This window comes from Canis lupus, chromosome 25, assembly GCF_003254725.2.
Source record: "Canis lupus dingo isolate Sandy chromosome 25, ASM325472v2, whole genome shotgun sequence".
Lineage (NCBI taxonomy): Eukaryota > Metazoa > Chordata > Mammalia > Carnivora > Canidae > Canis > Canis lupus.
Genome location: NC_064267.1, coordinates 22,539,153 through 22,563,893, shown reverse-complemented (window position 1 = coordinate 22,563,893; position 24,741 = coordinate 22,539,153). Strand labels below are relative to the sequence as shown.

Sequence of the window (24,741 nt, the reverse complement as noted above, 5' to 3'; positions counted from 1 at the left end):
GTAGTTAATACACAGACTGTTAAATTTCATTAAAAGGGCAGAAAAAGAAAGTTTTTCATAGAAACAGGTAAGATACCAAAGCCAAGCATGAGCAATCAGGGGAAATTTCCCAGAAAGAGTTTGGAAGTAAAGTAGAAATTATTCAGGTAAGACTGAAGATAAAATACATGCAAATTCCTGGAGGAGAAAGAACATGATATTCTAAGGAACCTAAAAGAAGTTCAAAGCGGTTGGAGCCTGCAGAGTCTTGGCAGTAAAGTAGTGGGCAGTTGGGTTTATCAAGGAGCATTTAATACAGTAAAGCCATATTAAAGACTTTGAACTTTAATCTGAAGATGTGGGAAGCTACCTCATGAGTAGAATGACAAATGGCCATGGCCTTCAGTTACATACTTTGGATAAACAACTCGGCTCTGTGATTGTAGACTGGAGGAGAAGGCTGGAGGTAGGACTATCAAGTTGAGGCTCTTTTCCAGAAATCCAGTGAAGTGTTTTTGCTGGTCCCAACCATGGCAGTGGCAAGGAGCATCAAGAGACATGAATGAATGCAAAAGAGATGTTTTAGGAAGAATTTTTAATGTGTATCAATGGACTGAATTTCAGAAGTAAACATAATGAAGGTACTGATCATAATGAACACTGAGATAGATGATGGTATGCTTAATTTAGGTAAGACACACAAAGAGAGAACCGCTGCAGGGAGTGTAAGGAAAAGTAGATTTCATTGCAGACACCTAAGGTTTAAAATATGTTTCTAGATTTTAGATGGGTGGGTGGATCACATGTCCAGAGGGATAGCTGAATTAGATATAATGATTCGGGAGTCATCAACTTATATTTGACAACTGAAATTATGAGCAGCTGGGTGAACTGCCCCTTCTCTCATGGTCCTCTCCCGAGAATGTAGACAAGAAGAATTGCAGAGATGCCAAAGAAAATATCATTTTAAGGAAAAGAACAGAAGTAGGTGTCTATAAAGACAATGGTAAATATATTTGTGCATGCATGGTGGTTGGGATAGGCCATGGGGATAGAAGAATTAAAATAAGGGTTTGCAGAGCAAAGCCTAAAGTACCAGTAAAGAGTCAGTGCACGTTTCCCTATTTGACCTTCTTGCTTATTTCCCAAAGCTGCCTTTCCAGTCTCTTCTCTCTTTAAGTCTCCTACTCTGCCCCTCTTTTTAGATAAAGAAGACTGTTTTAGGTAAGAGAGTTGAGTTAAATTATATCAAGTAGTATGACTAATGAAAAGTGCTTTGGGAACTACCTACCAAGAGATTCACAGTGACAGCTGAAAGGACCTAATGCAGATTAGAGGAGCTGGAATCAGCCTGCCATGCACAGAAGCAGAAAGTCAGGAAGTAGATGCATCAGGTTTGGTTGTTAAGAGGAGAGAGACAGGACAGTACCAAAGGGGTGTGTGACACAGAATGACACCGTCTTTGCTTTGCTCTAGCTCCTTGCACTCCTCCAATAGTGGGAAAAATCAGAGCAAGTTTAAATATTGATGTGAAGGATGGATCAGAGAGAAAGAGACTTAAAATAAGTAAAATGAAAATAACACACACACACACACACACACACACACACACAACAGATCAATGTGAAATTCCTAAAAAAAGTTATGGTCGATAGTCTGGAGAGAAAGTCCCTAATATGTCCTAAAATTAGGGACATCTTTCCACAGTCACAGGAGGCAAATAGAGAACTGAGAAATAAAGGTGGGCACTTTTCTGATTTTATGGCATGAGGTCTTGGTTCTCCCAATATGAAAATACTGCGCTGTCAGTGAAGAATGAGGCCAGGCTATCCAGTGAGCATAGGAAGACAGGTGGTAGCAAGGAAGATTTGAGAAGACAAGAGGAATTTGGAGAAAACAGCTTTAGAAAATGGGAGGAAAGGGATCCCTGGGTGGCGCAGTGGTTTAGCGCCTGCCTTTGGCCCAGGGCGCGATCCTGGAGACCCGGGATCGAATCCCACGTCAGGCTCCCGGTGCATGGAGCCTGCTTCTCCCTCTGCCTGTGTCTCTGCCTCTCTCTCTCTCTCTCTCTCTCTCGCTCTCTGATGACTATCATAAATAAATAAAAATTTTAAAAAAATTTAAAAAAAAAAGAAAATGGGAGGAAATGCTGAGTGGGAAAGCAGAGAGAGATTCTTTACTAGTAGTTTGGGCTTCTTTGTGCCAGTTTTTATTTTTAACTTACACAAGATCGTGTCCCTTGAGGTGACACACTAAGCAATATTTACCTTCTGATGGCAGAGTCTGAAATAAGGTGTCAGCTCCCAGTATAACAAACAAAACAATGGCAACATAGATCAACAGCAGAAGCCTTGGGCTAAAAGAGTATTTCTCACATCATACATATTTCAATAATTGAAAACCCAGTTAGGTTCAACATAACCTTTTTCTTTTAATATAATGCAAAAGACTCAAGTTTTTAGAGTTTGAAGTCTTTTGTCCATTCATAGGACTAATAATTGATCAATTCCCATTTGAAATGTTTCTTTAAGGAAAATTTTAAAGGAAAAGGAGAGGACAGTCAGCTCTGAGCAGAAAAAAGGAGGAGGGGGGCAAAGTGATAAAGTAGTTTGTATTTCTACTCTTTCTTGAATAGTATCCCCTTGGCCTCTCTGGTACTTATCTTTCCCTCCATATTTCATATATTAGAACTCAAGATCTTTGCCTTGGAATGTGGGGATTATACAGAAAATGTAATTTACTTCAGTTTGTAAAAGAAAAAAATGAAAGTTTCTGTAGAAATTAAGAGGCGGAAACAATCCCACTATATAGTTATTGTTAATCTGATACCCTACTGTTAGGCTCCATAAAAAAATGATACGATTTACATTTTCATCTTCCCTCACCGCTTAGTCTTCTACAGCTTTCCATTCCTGTTTTCCCAACCAGTTTTCTCCAAAGTACTAGGAGTAAGAGAGTATTTCTTTTGTCAAGCTCACTTTCCCAGTCCCAAACAGTATCATTCAGAACCAAGCCAGAGCAATAATGTTAAAATTCAAGTTATATAAAATAAGAAAATATTCGACCCTGAAGACATTTTTAGATAATCTTTTTTAGAAGTTCAGACTTAATGACATAATTTAAAAGATAGTTTTTATCCCTTGAGGGCAAAATACACATTGAGAAATCAACATCCTGCAGAGAGAAGAGCACACAAAATATGAGGGGAAAGGTCACCATAACAGCATTGGTGCTGACTGCAGATGCTGGGAAGAACTAGATTCTCTGATGAAATCCAGTTTGCTCTGACATGTGTAGGGCTATGTGAGTCCTTGGTTTAAGTTACAAAAACTTCTTAACTAAGTGCTATATTATTTCCATATGAGCTACTAAAAGTCAAAAAAAAAAAGAAAGGAAGAAAGAGAAAGAAGTCAAAGATGTTTCTTTGGACAATTTTTTTAAGATTGTATTTATTTATTCATGACAGCACAGTGAGAGAGAGGCAGAGACACAGGCAGAGGGAGAAGCAGGCTCCATGCAGGAAGCCCGATGTGGGACTGCACATTTTTTTAAAGCTTTTTAAGAATGAAAATTCTGAGGGTACCTAGGTGGCTCCGTCAGTAGTGTCCAACTCTTGTTGGTTTCAGCTCAGATCATGATCTCAGGGTCCTGAGATGGGAGACCCACACTGGATCTACACTCAGCAGGTTGTCTGATTGGATTCTTTCCCTCTGCCCCTTTCCGCTTCACTCGTGTGCATTCTCTCTCTCTCTCTCTCAAAGAAATAAATCTTAAAAAAAAAAATGCCAATTCTTTAGAAACCCTCATGATGGGGTTTATGGAAGAAATGGTATAGAAACATACTTTTCCTTTATCATCCGATCTCAATTCTCTAGAATTCTAACAGATAATAATAGCTAACACTTTAAAATTGCTTGCTATGTGCAATCCACTCCCTCAAACATTTTATGAACATTAACCTATTTAACTCACACATCAATTCAACCAAGTAGGCACTGTTTTTTGTACCCATCTTAGAAATAGCAAATCTAAGACACAGAATATAGATAAGCAACTCGTCTAAAGTGACACAGGTAGGGTTGGAACTGAAACCAGACAGCCTGGTTCTAGTATCCAAGCCCTTAACCACTGTGCGTATTTCCTTTCACAGCTAAGTTAATATACAACCCCACAGTCAGGATATTCAATGTAGTTACATTATACGCTAAATTATAGATAGTCCAAAACTTCAATATTGGTAGAATAATCACTGGAAGATCTTAACAAATTTTGAAAAAAAAGTCTCACTTTTTTTTTTACCATGGATATGCTGTGACTAAGAACAGCTTAACATGGTGTCTGGTACATGGTAAGAAACTATACATAAATGCTACTTTAACTTTTATTGTTAATATATTGTATTTTATTATTTTATTTTTTATCATAATGATTTTATTAATTTTATTATTCACATATTATCTTGGAATTCTTGGCAACTTAATATTACTATCTCCTTTTCCTTTAAATTAATATGCTTTCACTTCCCTCATTCTACTACCTATACATAACCAATTGCTTTTTTCCTTTGCTCTGCATATCCATTCATTATCTGCATTTATTTTGACAGGTACGTTGCTGTCTTATTGACCCGGTGGCTGCCACAGTTTCTTGACATTCCCATTCAGTATTATAGTCTTCAATCTTCATTACAGGACTATATATACTATGATAAACATCTAATTACCTATCTATCTAGATATTATAGATAACCATATTATATTGTTTCACACTTTGCAGAACATTTCACAAATGTTCAATTATCTCTCCAAATTAGTAAGATAACTGCATAGGAAAAATCTCAAACCTCTCTGCTGAACTATAACAGAAACATGCTCTATATTTACCTTTCAGGTCCTAACAACCTTTTCTGCTTCTTTCTGCCTTTTTTTTTTTTTTTTTTTCCATCTATCTTCATTTTCCTTAGGGACTGGCCTTATGCATCAGCCCTCTTTGGCTTCTCTGGTCTCCTACCAAACAAGACCTCACATTCAGCTGTTTATATCAATGCCAGGCCCACAAATACTTATTATCAATCTTGTAAGATATTTCAGTTGTATTGTTTAGTCTTACCATTTAACCACTTACAATTCTGTGTATACCTCTATCACTGCATGTAACTTCAATCAAGAGAGTATCAGGGACACATTATCAAACCCATTCACTTTTTCAAAGTTCTCACTTGCCTTAAACTACACAGCTATTAACACTGTTCGTTATTTTTTTCTTTTTATGAATCCAGAGTGCACAAACTCAAGTTTTTCGTCTTTGTGCCTTACTTAACTCTGAACTGAGTTATTCAAAAGAACCTATCTCAATGAATTGTTGGACAATTAAATCAGTATATTTGCACAAAACACTTAAGGCCACATAAATCTTACACAATAACTGACGTTTTCTCTACCTCTTCTAAACTGTAAATGATTAGAACATGTATTTCTTGTGAAACAATTTAATCCATCCCCGTATTATGGGTGTGTGCATGCCTTTTCCTAATGAGCAGATTGTAAGTTAATTGAAAACAGATTTATCCCTTAATCACTTACTTGCCGCAGGGTGTAGCATAGTATCGTTGGTACGTATAGCCAATAAACATCTCTATTATCATTAATAAACAAATTAATAGTGATTTTTTTATTATAAATTTACTGAGTTTGCCCAATATTAAGCGTATTCACTACCTTTAATGAATACCCTAAAAACTGAAAAAAAGGCAGCGATGCTATTTGTTTAGTTTCCCTTACTTGACTTACTATGCACCAGGGCAATTTCCATATATTAATCCAGTGAGTTCTCTCTGCTACCCTTTATAAGATAATATCTGTGTTAACACACGAAGACCTGAGGTTCTAAGACATTAAGTGACTTGCACAAGAGGACATGTTCTGGGAAGTGGTGAGCCCAAATTTGGAACTTGAAGTATCTGTCCTAACCCTTAGCCTAATCCCAACCCTGTCTAATTCTGATAAGATGTGGCTCAACATTTCCCCCTAAAAGAATGGAGCTCTAATGGGTCCAGAGATCATACCGCTTTCTCCCTCTTCCAAAGGTCCATGATACACATAGAAAATTCTACCATTTAGTGCTTGTTTTTGTTTCATGAATATCAATTTAACCTCACCAATTCACTATTTAGAAAATTAAGAATGGGCACATGCAATATGCTTTTTCCGTACCTCCTAACTCCACTGAAGGAAATAATAACTCTTTATAAAGTAGATTCATGATTTTGATAGTTTCTATTCTGCTTTTTAACTTTTTCTTCAGATTAATCCAGTCTCTCTCATAGCCAAGATTTAAACAGCAAAAGTAGTTCTCAGGTTCTTGTTTGTAATTAATGTAGAGAAAAAATGCCTATATGTGAGGCATGGGCATTATTATTATTATTTTTTTTATGGGCATTATTTATTATGGGAAATGAAAGTGGTCACTACAAAGAAGTATTACTTTTAAAAAAATCTCTTCTATTAAAAGCTTCGATTTTTAAAATAACTTTGAATGCAATATACCAAAAAAATTCATTTTTTGCAATAAATGATTATATGAAAAATAAAATTAAAAACCTGTCCTTAAGCATTGGACCAAAAAATTGCAAAGAAAAAACCCTTTCATTTTCTAGACCCTATTCGTTTATTGAACAGTCCCTTCTTTCCGGATTTAACACATCAATGACAGTCCTCTACCATATTCATTCTTTTGCTGTGCTTTCTTGACACAACTTTGCAAAGAGAAACCATCTGCAAATATTTATTAAACAAACACTAATTTCCTTGCTAATGGCAATGATTGCTTATAAATGCTTATACCATAAAAACAATCTATATTCATTAATCCTTATTATATGCTGTTCAAGATACTAAGCATTTAGTCCTCACTATAACACTACAAGAAAAGTATTGTCTTCCTCATTTGACTTAAGAGAAAACAGATTTAGTAAAGATCAATGACGTGCTAAATGTCACAAAGTGCTAAGTGCTGGAACCAGAATTTGAACCCTGAGAATTTGGTTCCAGATCCTACATCCTTACATACTAAAAGAGAACAAGATAGAATGGAAATTCTGATATTCCTCCTAAAATTAAGTTCAACTAGATTCTTTTGCTGAGGAGACATGCCAAAAATAAGGAAAAAGAAAAGCTCAACTCACTCAAACTTGGGTGGCAGCCCTGACAATGTGGTCATTTTTATTATGATAAAACAGTTCAAAATGATTTATAATAAAATTCCCTGTCTCGGGCTTTCTAGACTTCAAGTACTGAAAATAACATTCCATGAGTAATTGGGCAATAAATTTTAAATTAGCCTTCTCAGTCCGAATTGAGACACCACCCCACTCGTTGCAATAGAGAGCTGATAGCCACCACCATCGTCTATGGCAACCACAACTGCATTGATTCTATTACCAGATAACAAACGAAACACCCTATTTATAATCTGTGCAAGTCTAACAAGCTAAATCCTTGCTATGAGTCTCACACTTGCTAAATTGATGTAAGTACTTCTAGAAACAGATGCATTTCTTTATCTCTCCGTACTTTCCTAGAATTACACTAGTAATATTTAAATGACGCTTCAAACTCGACTAACAGCCTCTTGTGGATTCAAAGCAATGGAAAAAGCATAAAGTTACAATAGTAAAAAAAAAAAAAATACACAAAATGAAACAGTTGGGTAGATTTATTTTTTCTTTATAAGTGAGACCACGCATGGGGATGTATGTGTATGTGTGCTGCTAAATGAATATGTGAAATGAATACTTTGAGAATACAGCTAATCCGGTCCATACTTTTCCCCATTATACTAGAAGTAGAAAAGTTGCAGAAAACATTCATGTGACTTTCCTTTATTCTAAATTTACTTTTTATTTTTTCACCCTCTTTCTGGCCACCTAGTTGAAGTTTGGTAGTAACAGATACCAGCATATTGGAGAGGAACAGTGGTGGTAATCGTGTTCTTGAACATTTGTGGATGCTGTCTCTTCTTTTCAACCTTTTCAACCTTTAAATAAATCCATATGTGTGAATACACATATGTTCATGCCTGTCTAAATATATATTGTCAGTAGCACAAACAGTTTTTATTTGTTCTTTCTTGTTGCGCATTCAAGAATTACAACTGCATTTTGAGAGAATTTAGGAATTGTTAGCTTTATGGTGTGACAGATGGTGGTCATATGGAGAGCAAGTATCTAGTTTATGAGTGTGTCTTTACTTTTACTATCATCCTGAGAACCTTCTATTTCGTGGCATATTTTTACCTTTAATTCTATAATGGTACCTTGTCAACACATGAAAATATGAAGGAAAGAGAAGAACAATGTAGTCATGTAAGATGGTTTTAAGAATCAGAAGTCTCCAGTGCTCACCTCTTCATCATAAGCAAGCCAAGCAAATGAAAAATGAGTGACTGCTTAGACAAAGCACAACCACATCTGATTCTATATCCCATTTACAATGCCTAACATCTTTTCCTCATCTTAATTTGTATCCCTTCCTTTAAGGTTATTCTTGATGTACCTCAGCTGACTTTTCATCTGTATAAAAGTGTTACAAGGTGAGACACAGTTGCAAACTTCCTAAAGGTTGTCATGGCTATTCCTGACAAAACTTTAAAAAACAAAACAAAGCAAACTCCTCAATTCTCTTCTCTAAACCACTTAGAACACCCAAACTTTCTTACCCTTTTCCCCACATATTCCAGTCTTGACTTGGTTTCTCTTACAGAAAACAAACAAAAAAACCTTATAGGAGTCTAATTGATTCAGCACAGCTTATCGAATACAGCAATGAACGGGAGAAAAACCTATCTAATTTTTTACCAGATTGCGAACAGAAGACTGTGTTTCACATAGTCTCCCAGGAGGCAAGGTGATGAACTAATCATGTTGCGATCTACGAGGTCACAGCAAATAATTAAGACACTTGTTACAGTGGTCTGTGTGGTGCGATCCTGTAGCGACTCAGAATGGATTTTCCATAAATTCAAGAAAAGGTCCTTTAAAATCCTAATTTAAAACCTACATTTTAGCTAATTAAGAACAGTATGGCTCAAACTAATACATCATTTCACACTTAGTGTATTGATAATCCTGAGAACAGGAAGAGAGAAGAGAAAACCTTAATTTTTTTTCTCCTGTCCTTAGCTCTTTTAAGGTGTTTGCTGGAAAAGAAACACAGACACACTCTACTGCTTTAGTGATCAGCATGACAAAGGAAAGCATAAGGCAGTTTGCATACACTCAGTACCAATTATCTGACATTTTCACATCATAAAGCAGGTTTAAAATGCCATGGGGGAAAAAATGTTCTTCACCAAAAGAAAGAATCCCCTCGATGTGTGGTGCTGATTAACTTTAGAAGAGTTGATAAAAGATGACGAGGAATCTTTCAGGAGAGATTTTGTTTTTAAATGAAGGCAAAATCCCACATCTGTCACGCACAGCTTACATGTGGATCTGACTAAAAACAAAACGTTACCACACCATACTTTCCATACCCAAGATGTGATCAGGACTTTACATACCTTATGTGGCAAGCATGATTTGCCCAATTTCACCAATAAAAATTCAAAGTACAAAGAAGAAGGTTCTACAATTTAAAAGTGACCTGAGTATTTAGTTTAGTTTAGTTTTGTTCTTTTTTTAACGTGGTAGAAAAATCGAAGGCAAGCTTAAGTTTCTAAAATCATTCTGAATAATTCTGAAAATGTCTGATTTAAAATTCTGCAATTTTGACTATAGTTCTTTCATTTCAAAAATAATTCGCAAAGTTATTGCAAGATCTTTGTCATACCCTGAATATTCTTGCATTATTTCTGTAAGTCATATTATTTGCAACTTAGTTGCCAAACTGCAGCTACTTTTTTTTTTTTTTTTTTTTTTTACTAATCTTCTTAATGTATTTAGGGAAAGAAAGTGGTTTAGGGGTAGTTTTTATTTACCTATTCCTGTATGAACAATTAGTTAGAAAGGTATAATAATAAAGGTATAAGAATGAAGTAGTTTTGCTCTAAAATATTGTTTTGTCTAATTATCCTAATACACTGCTTAATTAAGATCTAAATATATAATTTTAATTTAAATGCAGCTGAAAGTAAAGAAAAATAGCAATTCAAATTTTAAGAGAAAAATGAGAAGTATTATACAATAATCATATAGTAATCATTCTCAGCTAAATGCCACCTTCATTATCAATAAATTATTTTGTAATATACATATATATTTCTAAACAAAATAAAGGAGATAATTATATCATCTCAATAAGAGCAAACAAGTGACAAAATTAACTCAACTTAAAATAACATATGAACATTATGACTGATAACTTAATAACATATAAACCAAAACTATAAAATATCTTCAAATTTTTCTAAAACATTAAAAGTCTCAAAAGCTTAAAAATTATTTCAGTAACTGGGATTCCAACTTTGCAGAGCCCAAACAATAAAATACACATCTTAATTATTGTATTATTAAATTTTTTCAATCTTATTTGGTCTTTTCTCTCATGTGAGAGAAAAGAAAAAAAAAACTTTTAAATGAATAATCTGGGAATTTTTATTTCATTTTTTTTTCTTTTCTGCATCATAGATGGAGCAAATATTCAAGTATTATGGGAACTATCAGAAATATTATTCTTAATGTTAAATGACAATAAGTGCAAGTTACTCGTAATCGTATAAAAATGAGGATAAAAATGTGAAGATACTAAACAGTATGAAAATTAATACATAGTTTCTGTCAGTGTTTTCTGTTTACCTTCACTTTGTTTCAGATTGTATAATAAATACTATATATACTGAATAGTAGGTAGACAACTATTAGTGATGAACTCTGGCAAAATAAAAATAGGAGAATTTATTTTTTTTTTATTTTTTATTTTCAGATTAGGAGAATTTAAAGAGTATTAGCCATTCTATGATTTTGAGTCTCTATAAATTAAAGTACTTCCCTACAGCCCACTGTAATAATTGAACTATTTAATACAGTAAAGGTTTTCAATTCCTGTGACCCCACTATCACATCACATTTAGCACCACAAATGCTGTTTTACACAAAACTGCTGTAAAAATAGACTGCTTATATGGGCACGTGACGTGTTTTGAATAGCTTCAGTACTTACTGCTGTCAATGCCTCAATCAGCACATTATCCCTACCCTCACGATTTTACAACTTAGTGATAAATATAGCAAAAGATGGCTTTTGAAGAACATTTTAGCAATTAACCATGAAATAGTCTTTTTAGAACAAATTGCTAAATTTAAATAGCACATTATCCAATAGTCAAATTACATGCTTCAATTGGAAACCTGTGTGTCTAGCTGACTTACTAACATGGATTTATATATACGTTAGCAAACTATTATATCACAATATTAAGCATGTTTAATCCATCACTGCAAGTCACTTTTTATCTGGTCAAGTGTGTATATACACATACACATACATATATACATACACGTATATCATATATACATATACGTGTATGCATATACGCATATGTATATATACGTATTTAACTCTTATTTATCCAATGATCTAATTATCTTCCCAATTATATTTAACAGTGGGATAAAACCAGTAAAAGCGTATCTTTTCCTGTTTTACAATGAATTCTATCTTTCAGTGAGTGACAATAAATTCCTGCCTTTTTAAATTTTATTTTGTTCTATAAGAAAGTATTAGTTTTAAAACTATTAATTAGGTTAAAAACTACTAAAGTGTGTGACTGACATTCATTTTATTGCATATAACTGCTGGTCTTTACTCTTGGTTTCAAAACTGTTACACAGATTTATTAAACTGGAAAGTCACAAAATACCCATCAGTTATTTATTCCAGTGTATGAAAGTTTGAAAAATAGCTCCTTCTCTTGCCACCCCATGCCTTCTATAATTGTTAATTTATTACCTACCATTAAGAATCATCGGTGATATAGAAGGACCAGAAACAAGGAAACTCTTTTGGAGATTACAATAAGTCAGAGAGTTGATTTGCCATATTTCATTTTTTAATGGCATTGGACAGACAAATTTCTCATTAAGAGATAAAATCAGTAAGAGCCAGTGTGAAAGTTGTAAAGATCTCATTAATAAGAATAACTAGTGTTTTATGTTACCTATACAGCAAATACTTCTGATAGTTGTTAATTCAATTTTGCTTTTCTTATTTTAACTATTTTGAAGTAGAACTTTTACATAATATTGTATTTACTAATATTAATAAAATCTTTCATATGAGGGGTTGGAGAAATAAGTGATCTAAATAGGAAAAAAAGTTTCACATTCAAAGTGCACATCTTCCTTTTTTTTCACTGGAATGACAATACAGAATATACTTCAAATCAAAGTTATCTCCGTATTAGAAAGGATGATAAGAGTTCAGCAACTAAATAAAAACATGTCAACATTTTCCCTCAAAATTCCAATCCACCAAAAATCCATAAACAACTAGTTATCTTTAAGGTTTAGAGACTGGTAATCATTACTTGTCAAAATGAAAAAGTAGATTACCTCCGGATATTTCACAACTAACTACCACTGTGTAAAGAGAAGATCAAACTTTGTTAAGTAGAAGAACAAATATTTAATTGCCGTTAATACATATTGCTGTTGTCCACCAATGGACTTTTATTTAAACCCTTTCTATCTGTGGAAGGTACACGGTGTACATGGGTGATGACCCTTGAAATTAACAATATTAATATTCTGAGGTGTCCCACAGGACTAGTTAAAAAAAGTGTTACATCAATATCACAAAGAAGGTTGCATTCTATTGTTAAAAGCTGAATTACAGAAGCTATCTTATTTATTAATAAACAAGAAATTCAACGATATTACTTTTCAACACTTGGTGAAAGATTTTTTTCTTCATTGTTACTCCTTAAGTTATTTTGATCTATGTTAAATCATGAGCTATGTACATACTAACAGATTACATGTACGTAGAAACAAAACATACCACACCACCCAGGGTTTCAGATATGAAGAAAAGCTTTTAGCAACAAACTGTTATCACCAGATTGTGAAACTGAACAGGCATCCTTAATAACTCTGCCTGTATACCCCCAGCACATCACCTTAGCAACAGGAGAGGAAAAACCGTGACTTTAAGTCTCCATAGAGTAAGAAAGCTGTTGCTAAGCAAACATTACAACCAAAAATATAGAAAACTGTAGCTTGTTTTTTGAGAACTACTTCACAAGTTTAATAATTTAATTGGCCCAGTGCACTTTAACCTGGATACCCAAACCGGATGAGAAGTGAAAGCAAGTCCACTTCCACATCCCACAAATTAGCAGTTACCTTGCATCCACCTCAAGTCAAAAACCAGCTAAGGACCAACCGAGAGAGACTGTCTTCTCTCTTGCTCTTGACCTCTCTTATCCTCCTTATCTAGTTGATTTTACACTTTACCCATGTCATTGGTTAAGATCTAAAACAACGACTTGCTTACGCCCCAAAGTCTCCAGTCTCCGAATGTGTGCCCCGCAAATACTTGGGAGAAAACCCAAGGCCACCCACCCTGCGCTCGCTTGCTGTGCCCCAGCCAGCTGCACGCCTTACCAATCCTCTGGTGAGCGTTCTCCGGATGGCACTTACCTGCTGCTCCCCGGGTTCCGTAGATTTCACCAGGTGCTTATCCTTGTACAGAGACCACAGACCAATATTGGGCAGGAAAATTAAAGCCACCATGAATAAGAAAGTCATCTGCAGAAATCTCTTCTGTTTCCTCTTCATTGCAAGTGATAACAGAGAAGAAAAGTTAAAGGAGATGGCTCCCTGCCTGCTTCTTGTGTTTAATGCCAAAGTCCTTTCCTCTCCCCTGCGAAGCACCAGAAACTGAGGAGAAGCTAAAAACTTTTGTTGCGTGCTCAGCACCAATCTGCACGATTCAGAGGGAGTTGGGCATCTGCAGAACAAACGCACAGTTACTTTCCCCCCCCAGAAAACTATGACGAAGGCATTATCTATTGGCTTAGAAGTAAATGACTTGACTGAGGAAATCATTAAGCCTCTCTGAAAATACAGCAATGGAGTAAATATGCTCATTTCTCACATAATCCTAAGTTAACGAAAGTCTACAGCATGCTAGATAGGCAAGAACACAGGAGTTGTGGGGCGCGCCCCCCTTGGTGGGGGAGGGCCGGGCTGGGGAGAGGAGACGGGAGCGGGTCAGTGGGGGCGGAGGACTGCGTGGAGGAAGCGGTCAGCCCCGGCAGGTGTCAGGAAGAAGAGCGTCTGCTTTGGACATTGGGACGTCACCTTCCTCGTCCTCCCCGAACGTCTCCTCCGGAGCTCCCCGCGGGATAACCCACCTGAACTCGGGGCCAACTCCCCGGGAAGCCAGCGTGCCGGCGGGCTCCGCACGGATGCGGGTCGCCGGCCCCGGGGCGCAAGTCCTGTGCGGATGGAGGTTGGCAAACTCCTGGGTGCCCGCGCGCGGTCCTCACTCCGCTCGGCGGGCAGCGGCTCCCGAGCGCGGAACCTGCTGGAAGGGAGGCTACAGATGTCAGCGGAGCCCAGCCAGGAACTGGAGGCGCCCTCGGAACGTGCTGCTCCGCGCAGTCAGCGCTGTGCCATCAATCTCTTCGCCTTCGCCGTGACGCTCTCACGCGCCGCTCTTCATGTTACCATTCTTTTCCGGCAGCGGAGCGAACCCCCAGGAACATCGCGAGCGCCCACAGGGCGGTGGGGTCCGCCTCCCCTCCCGCGGAGGGGCTGGAGCGGGGCGAAGGCGCGTGTGCGCCGGGCTGGGCGGTGCGCGAGGGCGCGCGGGGGTGCGCGGAGGGCGAGCGGCGGGCGCTGCTCCCTCCCTCCCGGCCGCCCGCTCCCCGCTCCCCGCTCCCCGCTCCCCGCTCGCCGCCGCCCGCCTTCCGCCGAGACGCTGCTGGGGCCGACCACGTGCGGGAGCCCGAGCCCGAGCCCGAGCCCGGGAGCCGAGGGGCGCGGAGGGGAGGGGAGGGGCGGGGAGGGGCGGGCCGCCGCGAGGGGCGGGCAGTTCCCCCGGGCCCAGACCCTGGGGAAGGTGGAAGACGAGGGCGAAGACGCTGCGGGACGGGGACTCGCACCTGCCGGCCTCTGTCTCCGCCGGCGCTTTTCGGAGCATCCTTTCGGGGGCAGAGATAGCAGCGCCCCCACTCATCTCACGCAGAAGGCGCCAGGCCAGAGACTCCGGAGGAAAAGTCGCCGGGCTCGCGGGCTGACCCCGGTCCTTCTCCGGTGCGGGCGGAGCGCAGCGCGGGGGCGCCCCGAGGCTGGGCCGCTGCCGCCCAGAGGGGCTCCCCGGGCACCTGTCCCGCCGCTCGGGCCAGGTACGTGCGGGGGGTGGAGGAGGACGACGCCGAGGCGAGGCAGCAGCTCTGGAGCGACTCCGCGGAGACCCGGGGCGCGTCCAGGGCGTGCAGGCACCCGGGGCCCCGCGATGTGGCGGCGGCGGCTCCTCCCCCGCCCGGCTCGCCCGCGCCCCGCGCGCTTTATTGCTGCAAGGGCTGCCTGGCCCCCGACCTCGCACACTCCTCCCGTGGTCCCCGGAAAATGTGAGGACTCGAGGTCGGTCTCAGGCAGCAGGGACTCCTGCGTCTCCCCAACATGCAGATGCACCGCGCCCCCGGGCGCACACGCGCGGACCGGGGGGTCCTCTCCAAGACACCTGCGTGCCTGGCGGCGTGCGCTGGGTACTCTTGGACCCTGAGAGCTCAGGGCTCCTGAAGGAACAGGGACTTGGTGAGGCGACAGGCGTGCCTGCACTGCCCCCTGCATCAGCCCTGTCTAGAGCCAAAAAGAAGCGCCATGGCCATCCCTTTGTTACAGGCTAGATGTGATGCCCACATACTTGGGATAGAGGAGACTGTGGGCCCCAGAACGGTATTTTGGTCTTTTCTCTCTTCTTTCCTTCCTCTCTTCATCTGCTCACTCGCTCCCTGTTCGTCCCCCGCCCCCCGCCCGCCTCCCTCTGCCTCCCACTTCTACTCTCTCTATCCGTGGCTCACTTGAGAAAGACACAGATGTGAGTGTGAAGAGTTATGCCTTCAACTCCTCACGTTATAATTTTAAAATGTATTTGAACAATAAATATTGGCTCTATGACTGCATGAATAAAGCTTTGTGCCGCAATATTTGTCTTTGTGAATCACTTGCATTTCAAAAGAGTATATAAACAGGTTTCGTAAGTGTTTTTAAATATGTCCTTTATGTGTAGACCAGTTACCCTTCAATTTTACACAAATGCAAGAATCCAGAGAGCAAGGGACTTAATTCCTCACCCCCCCTTACACACACGTGCTCATACACACACACACACACACACACACACACTGCCTTTTCCATTTTGCATTATTTAAAAACCTTTTTCTCTCTTAGCAAGTGCAGTTCTGAAACATAGAAATATGAATTTGGAGAAGCAACATAGGGAGAGATTTTGCTGGGAGGCTTGGTCCTCGAGGAAAGATTTTGGAGATTTATTTAAGTATATTGGACATTTTCTGCCTTACAGTTAAGTTATTAACAATTAAAAATAAAAGCACCCAAAAGAATACTTGGAATTAGAAAAATAAAAGTCCTTCACATTTTGAATAACGTTGGTTTCTTTATACCCAAAACAAAACAAAACAAAAAAGCTCTGTATCACAAATAGACATATTGTCATATTGTCAATCTGTTTACTAAATCCAGGATTCTGACTTGAATTGTGCTTCATTGTTGTTACACTAGTAAATGGCCTTGTGAACAGTACCCATTCCCAGGGCATTATTAGTGTCAGTGAATGGGTATAATCACTGTTACGTCCCACATCAAGTACATGCAGAATACGAGGCAGAAACTAGAGGAAGAAAATTAGTATGTTCATCCCTTTTACTGTGTAGCTTTAATCACTTTTGCTTTTTCCTTTATTTATTTATTTATTTATTTATTTATTTATTTATTTGAATCATATCATGATTTTCACTCAATCTGGTCTTCTTTTATAATTCCATGTATAAATTTCCGATAGATGACAATGATTCTAACTAAAATTGATATTTTAGGTTCAATTTACAAACAAACACTTGTCAGATAATCCAGATTAAATAGATATATTATTTTTATGTCGTTATTAATATTGGTTTCATCAAAATCTTATGTCTTTAAAATTTGTCTTCTATTCAAAGCCCCCTTTTTACTTCTGTTTGCTTCTCCATTTTGTTATGATTCCCCTGGGAATGTCAGGTAATCAGAGTCCCATGTGCCTAGCAATGTGTTAATAGCTACAGGGACACCTGGGAAGCAAACAGCAATATCTGTTACCATGAATAATTTATAGTCTAGTTGAAAATGTAATATAAAGGCAATTAGAATAAATTGGAAAGGGGCAGAAGGAAATTGCTTAGTTATAGCTCTACTCCAAAATGTGATGACTTAAAACAACTATTTCACTCTCTCAGTTCTTTTCATTTGAATGGGCTCAGCTAGGCAGTTGTGTTTTGAGTGATGAAGGCTGGGTCCTAGGACTTAGGTCTTGCTGGGCCAGGATGGCTCCCTCACACAGGTAGCAGTTGGCACGGTCAGCTGGAAGATCATCCGGGCCAATCATTTGGAGCCTCTCAATTCTCTACATGACCCTTCCACATAGTCTGAGCTTCTCACAGTATGGTGGCCAGGATCCAAAAGGGAACAACATCCCAAGAATCTGTACTCCAAGAGGGAGAAAACAAAAACTGCCAAGTCCTCTTAAAGGCCCAGAATTAGAACCACCTCACTTTTGCAGTGGTCACAGAACCAGCCCAGATTCTCCAGAGCAGGTGGTGGTGAAATTATGGGGATCAAACTGACCTCTCAGTGAGAGATTTGATCTTTAACTCACGATAGATATTCAAAGGCATAGAGGTAGGAATTCCTAAGGAAGGCCTAACCAGATTAGACACTGGATGATGAGATGTAATGGGCAAAAGTTTTCATAGGTTGGATTGAATCAAAGTATTCATTTCTACAAAGATAGTGAATTAACTTTTAGTTAAAAAATAGGGTTGTTATGGGGTGCCTGGGTGATTCAGTCAGTTAAACATCTGACTCTTAAAAAAAAAAATCTGACTCTTGATTTTGGCTCAGGTCATGATCTCAGGGTCATGAGATTGCCATGCATAGAGGGCTCCACACTCAGAGGAGAGCCTGCTGCTCAACAAAACTGGAAAAATAAGTTTATTCTTTTATTTTAAAAACTGATGACATGACTGGAATTTAATTTGAAATCATTCACCTTGGATCCTAATATGGTGGTGTTCATTTTCACTGAGATGAGTTTTTTCCAAGGTTTTATCAGAAGGCAGAGACACTAGAGCATGAAGTTAATGTGTCTAGAAATGGAGGCATATTCCAATCTTCTCCAGTGATGATGTCTGGAATATGAAAACTCTTGAAAGTTTTCAATCTGAATACACTACTACAATATTTTGGTATTAGCATACCTTTAGCTAAGTTATCTCAGTTTTTGAAGAAAAAATGATTTTGTAGTGAAAAACAGGAATGTATTAAATAGCAATTTTAGTAATGGTACAGTTAAATTATACAATTCATTTTTGTGGAATTAAAACATACTTTAAGGAATCTCCTTAATTCTTTTTTGCTGGAATGTCAAATGCTTTCTACTACACCGTAGAAAGAAGTAAGAACCAACTTAAATATCAAAACATGGTAATACCCAGTCTCTATCATTGCTGAAATTCTTCACCAAAAAGCCCTGAGTCAATTTCTATATATATGCAAGTGCTGTTGGGCAGAGGTTGCAAAGATGAACATTCTTGCAGAATTTTTAGCACCACAAGGGATTTAAAGGTGTTTGCAGTTAAATGTGGTGCAAATTAAAAAGTGACAAATGCTAAAAGAAAAAGGTTGTTTCTTTTTTGGCCTAAATACTTTCTAACTAGACTTTATGGTGTTTAAACTCTTAGTAGTTAATTTTACCTCTGAATATGTGTTTTTCTTTCCCTTTAACAATAGACCATACCTTGATTTGAATCTTTCCCTATATATTTAGCTATCAAACATTTATTTAGGATTTACTATATGCTAGACATTTATATAAGCATTTCTTAGGCATAAGTCATTTAATTTTGTAAACAATCTTCTTATGTAGGTTCTATTACTACCTCCATTTAATAGCCTGGAAAACTATGGCAAGGAAATGATAAGCATCTTGTTCAAATAAGTGCTAGTAAGTGCTAGGGCAGGAATTTTAACCAGATTCCACAATCTTGATCACTGCATTGTATTACCTAAAAATTTTTCTGACAAATATGTTAATTCATTTTCTTTCTTCTTTCTTCTTTCTTTCTTTCTTTCTTTCTTTCTTTCTTTCTTTCTTTCTTTCTTTCTTTCTTTCTCTCTCTCTCTCTCTCTCTCTCCATCTCTCTCTTTCTCTTATTTCATTTTTACTTTTGGGAGAAGATTAAAGGAACTAAGCAAAAGAACCGAATTTAGAAGAGATGATAGTACAGGTTTATAACCTTGAAGCTTCTTTGTTCTTTTTCTCTTTTTTTCTTCTCTATTTTTTTTTTTTTTTTTTTGGTTGGGAGTGTTAAAAAGAAGGTTATACTGAAGATAAAGTTACATAATAAACTATCCTTTGATATTTTACACAATATATAAATATAACTATATTCTTAGTTTGCATGATTTTAATTTTATATAATTACATATGAGATTTCTAGCTTAGATTTGACCTTTATCATATACAGTATTTGCACCTTCCACCTTTTACAAAGAGTGTTTAACATACATTATGCCTTTAAAATGTTTGTGCTAAACAAAGTTCATCTGTTTATTTCAGTGAAAAGTCTAAATATTATTTGAATGATGAAATCAGGTGGCTTTAAATAAATTTAATATTAATTTTGAAGAAAAGGTTCTTCATAATAATGCAGTACAAAATTCAAAAATGGAAATTTTAAAAAGTTATAATTAATATAAGCGAAGCCAATAAAACATGCTTAAGAAGTCACTAAATAGTATATGGCATGTTATAATTTTTTTTTTTGAGAAAGACTAAAGAATGTCAGACACACATTATGTATTGAATATTAAAATTTTTCTGACGATACTTATGGACATGAAAAAATAACCTTAAAAATATAAACTTCGTTTGGGGTCTGCCGCAGAAACAAGATGAGAAGGGGACGTCATCGTTCGGAAAGCGTCGCAATAAGATGCACACGTTGTGCCGCCGCTGTGGCTCTAAGGCCTACCACCTTCAGAAGTCCACCTGCGGCAAGTGTCGCTACCCTGCCAAGTGGAAGAGAAAGTATAACTGGGGTGCCAAGGCTAAAAGACGGAATACCACTGGGACCGGCCGAATGAGGCACCTAAAAATTGTATACCACAGATGTAGGCATGGATTCCGTGGAGGCACGACACCTAAGCCCAAGAGGGCAGCTGTTGCAGCATCCAGTTCATCTTAAGGATTTCAACAATTAGTCAAAATAAACGTTCTGGTTTTAAAAAGTAAATATATATATATAAACTTCTTATTACAACTTGAGATATACTGATAACAATTCACAGACATTTATTGAATACACAATCCAGGTACTGGAGATGCAATGGTGAACATCACGGACAAAACTCTGCCTTCAGACTTTTAACAGGAACAAGTCAAGTGTAGATTACAAGTTAGAACAAGTGGTGGTTAAAAATTAAGACATGGAGAAAAATAAGGAAGTAAAGAGGAGTAGAGCAATCCAGGAGGAGAAGTGGTATAATTTCAAATAAAGCATAAGAGAAAGTCCTCACTGAGTAAGTAATCATTGAAACAAGTATCTAAAGGAAGCAGGGAAGTGAACTTGGATTCCAAGGAGATGGAATTCCAAGTAGGGGAAGCAGCAAATGGAGGGTTCTTTGGTGGGTTTGTCCGGGATGTGAGTGAACAGCAAAGAAAGTGCTTTGGAAACAAAGAGCAGGAAGGAAGGAGATGGTGATGTTGAGGAATGAGGTGGGGAGTCAGATCAGATATTATAATCTATGTAGACAAAGATTTAAATCTATAGGAGAAAGTTGGCTTTTAGTCTGAGTGGGATGGGAAGCCACTGAGAGGATGTGAGTAGAGATTAACACAATCTGACATATTTTTTTTCTGATTTACTTTTTAACAAGATCATCCTGGCTGCTGAGTTGAAAATAGATTATAGGATAGACAGGAAAGAAGTTGTGTTAATCCAAAGGAAATGGTGTCCCTATCAGGGTGATAGCAGTGGAAATGAAGAAAAGACTTGAAAAATTCTCACTATAAAACTACACTGAATAGTTGTAGGAACCAATATGGGGTGTGAGAGAAAGAGAGAGCCCAAGATACTCCAAGTTTTGTTCTATACTCCTGTAAGGCTGGAATTATCTTTTACTGAGATAGGAAGACATTAGGAGAAACAGGCTTGAGAGAGATCAGGTGTTTGATTGGACTTACTGAAATGGCATAGCTAATTATAGAAATGTTGAATAAGTGTTTGGATATAAGATTTTGGAATTGATAGGGATAGAGAACTATGGAATTAAAGTTGAGGATATAACTCTGGAAGTCCTTAGAGCACTTAAAGCCATAAAGGTTATAAGATTATCAAGAGACTGAGTGCAAATAGATAATAGAACAATAAAAGTACTCCAACAATTAAAGCTTGGGGAGATGAAGAGAAACAAGCAAAAGACCTTGAGAGGTAGTAGTTGGTGAGGTTTGTGGAAAACCACAAGAGTCAAATGAAGAGACAGTCTCAAAGAGAAGGAAGTGATCAGATCTATCAAAGTTGATAAGTCAAATAAGATGAAGTTGAAAAAAAATCATCACTGGATTTAGTAATTGTAAAATTTCCTTATCCCATTAGGAACTAGGCAGATAGCATCAAGTGCAGCCAAAAAATAACAGTCTAGATAAAAGAAAGGATGATCTCTACAGAAAATCTGATAATAAAGTTTTAATTAGCATACTTATGTTAAGCATTTAATGACCAAAGCAAGGAATGTATTTAATTTTGTGTGATACAAGTGCATTTATCTCTGAAAGCAATTATCAAAAGAAAATGAAAAGATTCTAAACATCACTAGTTTATGGAAATTTAAGTTATTTTCTTCCTTACCGTGAAACTAAGACACAATGATTTTAAACCCATTGCACATAAGCCTGTAGCTTTTAATGACAACATCAAAAAAAGAGTAAAGGTCATGGGTTAGCCATCTTGTCTTCTCACCCTGTCTGATCAACTTGAAGGTTGAGAGTTAGGTACTCATTAATGTGCTCAGCAAATTATATCAAGAAATTACTCTTCCAGAGACTGTTTTGGACCAATTTCCATCATCCAAACAAATTCAAGTCTTGGAAGATTTCAGGTCTCATGCATGCATTTCTGTCTCCCCCCCACCCCCCCTCCATCCTCTGGAAGTCCTTGAGGATCTAATTTAACCAGATACTCAATCTCTCTCTGTCTGTCTGTCTCTCCCTTTCTGTCTCTCTGTCTCTCTCTTGCTCACACACACACACACACAATTTCCATCAGCATGACTATGCAGCAAAAAATATCTCCTAATGCCCTTAAATGCATTTTATTAATAAAAGACAACTATTATTGCACATGGACAGATATATTAAAGTATTGAAAGAAAGTAAAGTATTAAAGTATTAAAGTATAAAGAAGAAAGAAAGAAAGAAGAAAAGAAAGAAAGAAAGAAAGAAAGAAAGAAAGAAAGAAGAAGAAAGAAAGAAGAAAGAAAGAAAGAAGAAAGAAAGAAAGAAAGAAAGAAAGAAAGAAAGAAAGAAAGGAGAAAGAAAGAAAGAAGAAAGAAAGAAAGAAAGAAAGAAAGAAAGAAAGAAAGAAAGAGAAAGAAAGAAAGAAAGAAGAAAGAAAGAAAGAAAGAAAGAAAAGAAAGAAAGAAAGAAAGAAAGAAAGAAAGAAAGAAAGAAAGAAAGAAAGAAAGAAAGAAAGAAAGAAAAAGAAAGAAAGGCACTGGGTTGCCCGGGTGTCTCAGCAGTTTAGCGCAGCCTGGAGACCCGGGATCAAGTCCCATGTCAGGCTCCCTGCATGGAGCCTGCTTCTCCCTCTGCCTGCATCTCTGCCTCTCTCTCTCTCTCTGTGTATCTCATGAATAAATAAATAAAATCTTAAAAGAAAGAAAGGCACTAACTGGGGACAAATGCAAATGAGTACGTAGTGCATCTTAACACCTTTATATCTTTTATGAAGTTCATGATGGTATATGACTATCAAATTCTACCAGTAGCTACTTTTCACTTTTTTCCTATTCCTTATGTCATTCTGTCTGAACATTTCAGTTCTGATTCTATCAATTATCTATCATCTATCTATCTCAGAAAAAGAAAGAGAACCCTCAAAGTAAAAGTGGGCTCATGTTAATCATGTCTAATGTGCTTACAAATTGCATCAACAATTCTAATACCCTAGATTATTTGTAACTTACACTGGTTGGAATCTGCGGTTTTGCCTCCAGATAAGTAAATATAATCTTTTGAGATCCCCTTTTGAGAAGCCCTAAGAGATAGCTTAGAGGTAGTAAAAAGAGCAAAGAGGATGAGGAAAGTCTGTGTTCAAACCCCACTTTCATTACTCACCATCTCAAATGACCTGGAAAGACATTTAACGATACTGAGCATCTTCTTACAAAACTGGAATTGGAAAATTATACCTATTTCAAGAGTTACTGTGATGACCAAAACTGACAATGTTCTATGAGATGTTAGAGTTCCTCTAATATAAAGTTTAATTTATATAGGCAGAATAGAATCAAAATAAGCATGCAGATAATGAGACCTTTTAAATTCCTTATCATGATGTTTCTCTTTCATATAAATTGCAGTGGGAATTATATTTAATCCAATAGTCAGTCTATCCCTCAAGACAGAAGAAAAGGATCCTTTCAAATCAAATCTGTTGGCAACATTTACTTTGAGCTACACGCCACAGTAACTTGATCAATACAAAAAACTTTCTAGTGCACTAAGTATATATACTACTAAGTAGTTAATAATTAAAGTTTCAGAAAAAATAATAAATTAATATTACTACTAATAATGTAGGCTTAGTTCTGCAATCAATAATCCTGTTTGGTGGGGCACCTGAGTGGCTCAGTGGTTGAGCATCTGCCTCTGGCTCAGGTCGTGATCCTGAGGTCCTGGAATCGAGTTTGCATCAGGGCTCCCTCAGGGGACCCTGCTTCTCTCTTTGCCTCTGTCTCTGCCTCTCTCTGTGTGTCTCTTATGAATAAATAAATAAAATATTTTTTAAAAAATCCTGCTTGGTAAGTGCTTCTTTATGTGTCAGGCACATTGTTCAGCATATTTTACATTTTTTATCTAATTCAGTTTTTACAAAACTTATGTATCATCTCTACTTTAGTTAGAATTCTCCCCATTTTAAACACAAGGTAACCAAAGAACAGAAAGAAAGGGAATTTACAAAAAGTTGGTTAGCTGGGAGGTGGGTGGGGGGTGGGAATGACTGGGTGACGGGCACTGAGGGGGGCACTTGATGGGATGAGCACTGGGTGTTATGCTATATGTTAGCAAATTGAACTCCAATTAAAAAATATGTAAACAAATAAAAATTAAAAAATTGAAGTGAAAAAAAAAAAGTTGGTTAGCTAACACATGACAGATCTGGAACTGAATAGACATCTGTTTGATTTTAACATCTGAGCTCACCCTATTAAAACAAAAGCATAAGTATTTTCCTGACATTTGATTGATTTCAACCTTTTGT

The 24,741-nt window shown here is 37.6% G+C and overlaps 2 protein-coding genes across 2 annotated transcripts in view; one reads left to right on the top strand and one right to left on the bottom strand.

Moving 5' to 3' along the window:
• Positions 1-14,815, bottom strand: part of GALNTL6 (polypeptide N-acetylgalactosaminyltransferase like 6) — a 1,158,724-nt gene extending 1,143,909 nt beyond the window's left edge. Inside the window, exons 1-2 of the mRNA XM_025462860.3 lie at positions 14,332-14,815; positions 13,616-13,925 (exon numbers count right to left, since the gene is read on the bottom strand). Coding sequence (XP_025318645.1) covers positions 13,616-13,753 — 138 coding nt within the window. The 5' untranslated portion in view covers positions 13,754-13,925; positions 14,332-14,815. The remainder of the gene's footprint in view (positions 1-13,615; positions 13,926-14,331) is intronic.
• Positions 14,816-20,159: 5,344 nt separating this feature from the next.
• Positions 20,160-20,473, top strand: LOC112670114 (60S ribosomal protein L37-like). The gene has a single exon (XM_035721441.2). The coding sequence runs from the start codon at positions 20,194-20,196 to the stop codon at positions 20,443-20,445; it is 252 nt and encodes an 83-aa protein (XP_035577334.1). The 5' UTR covers positions 20,160-20,193; the 3' UTR covers positions 20,446-20,473.
• The last annotated feature ends 4,268 nt before the right edge of the window (positions 20,474-24,741 follow it).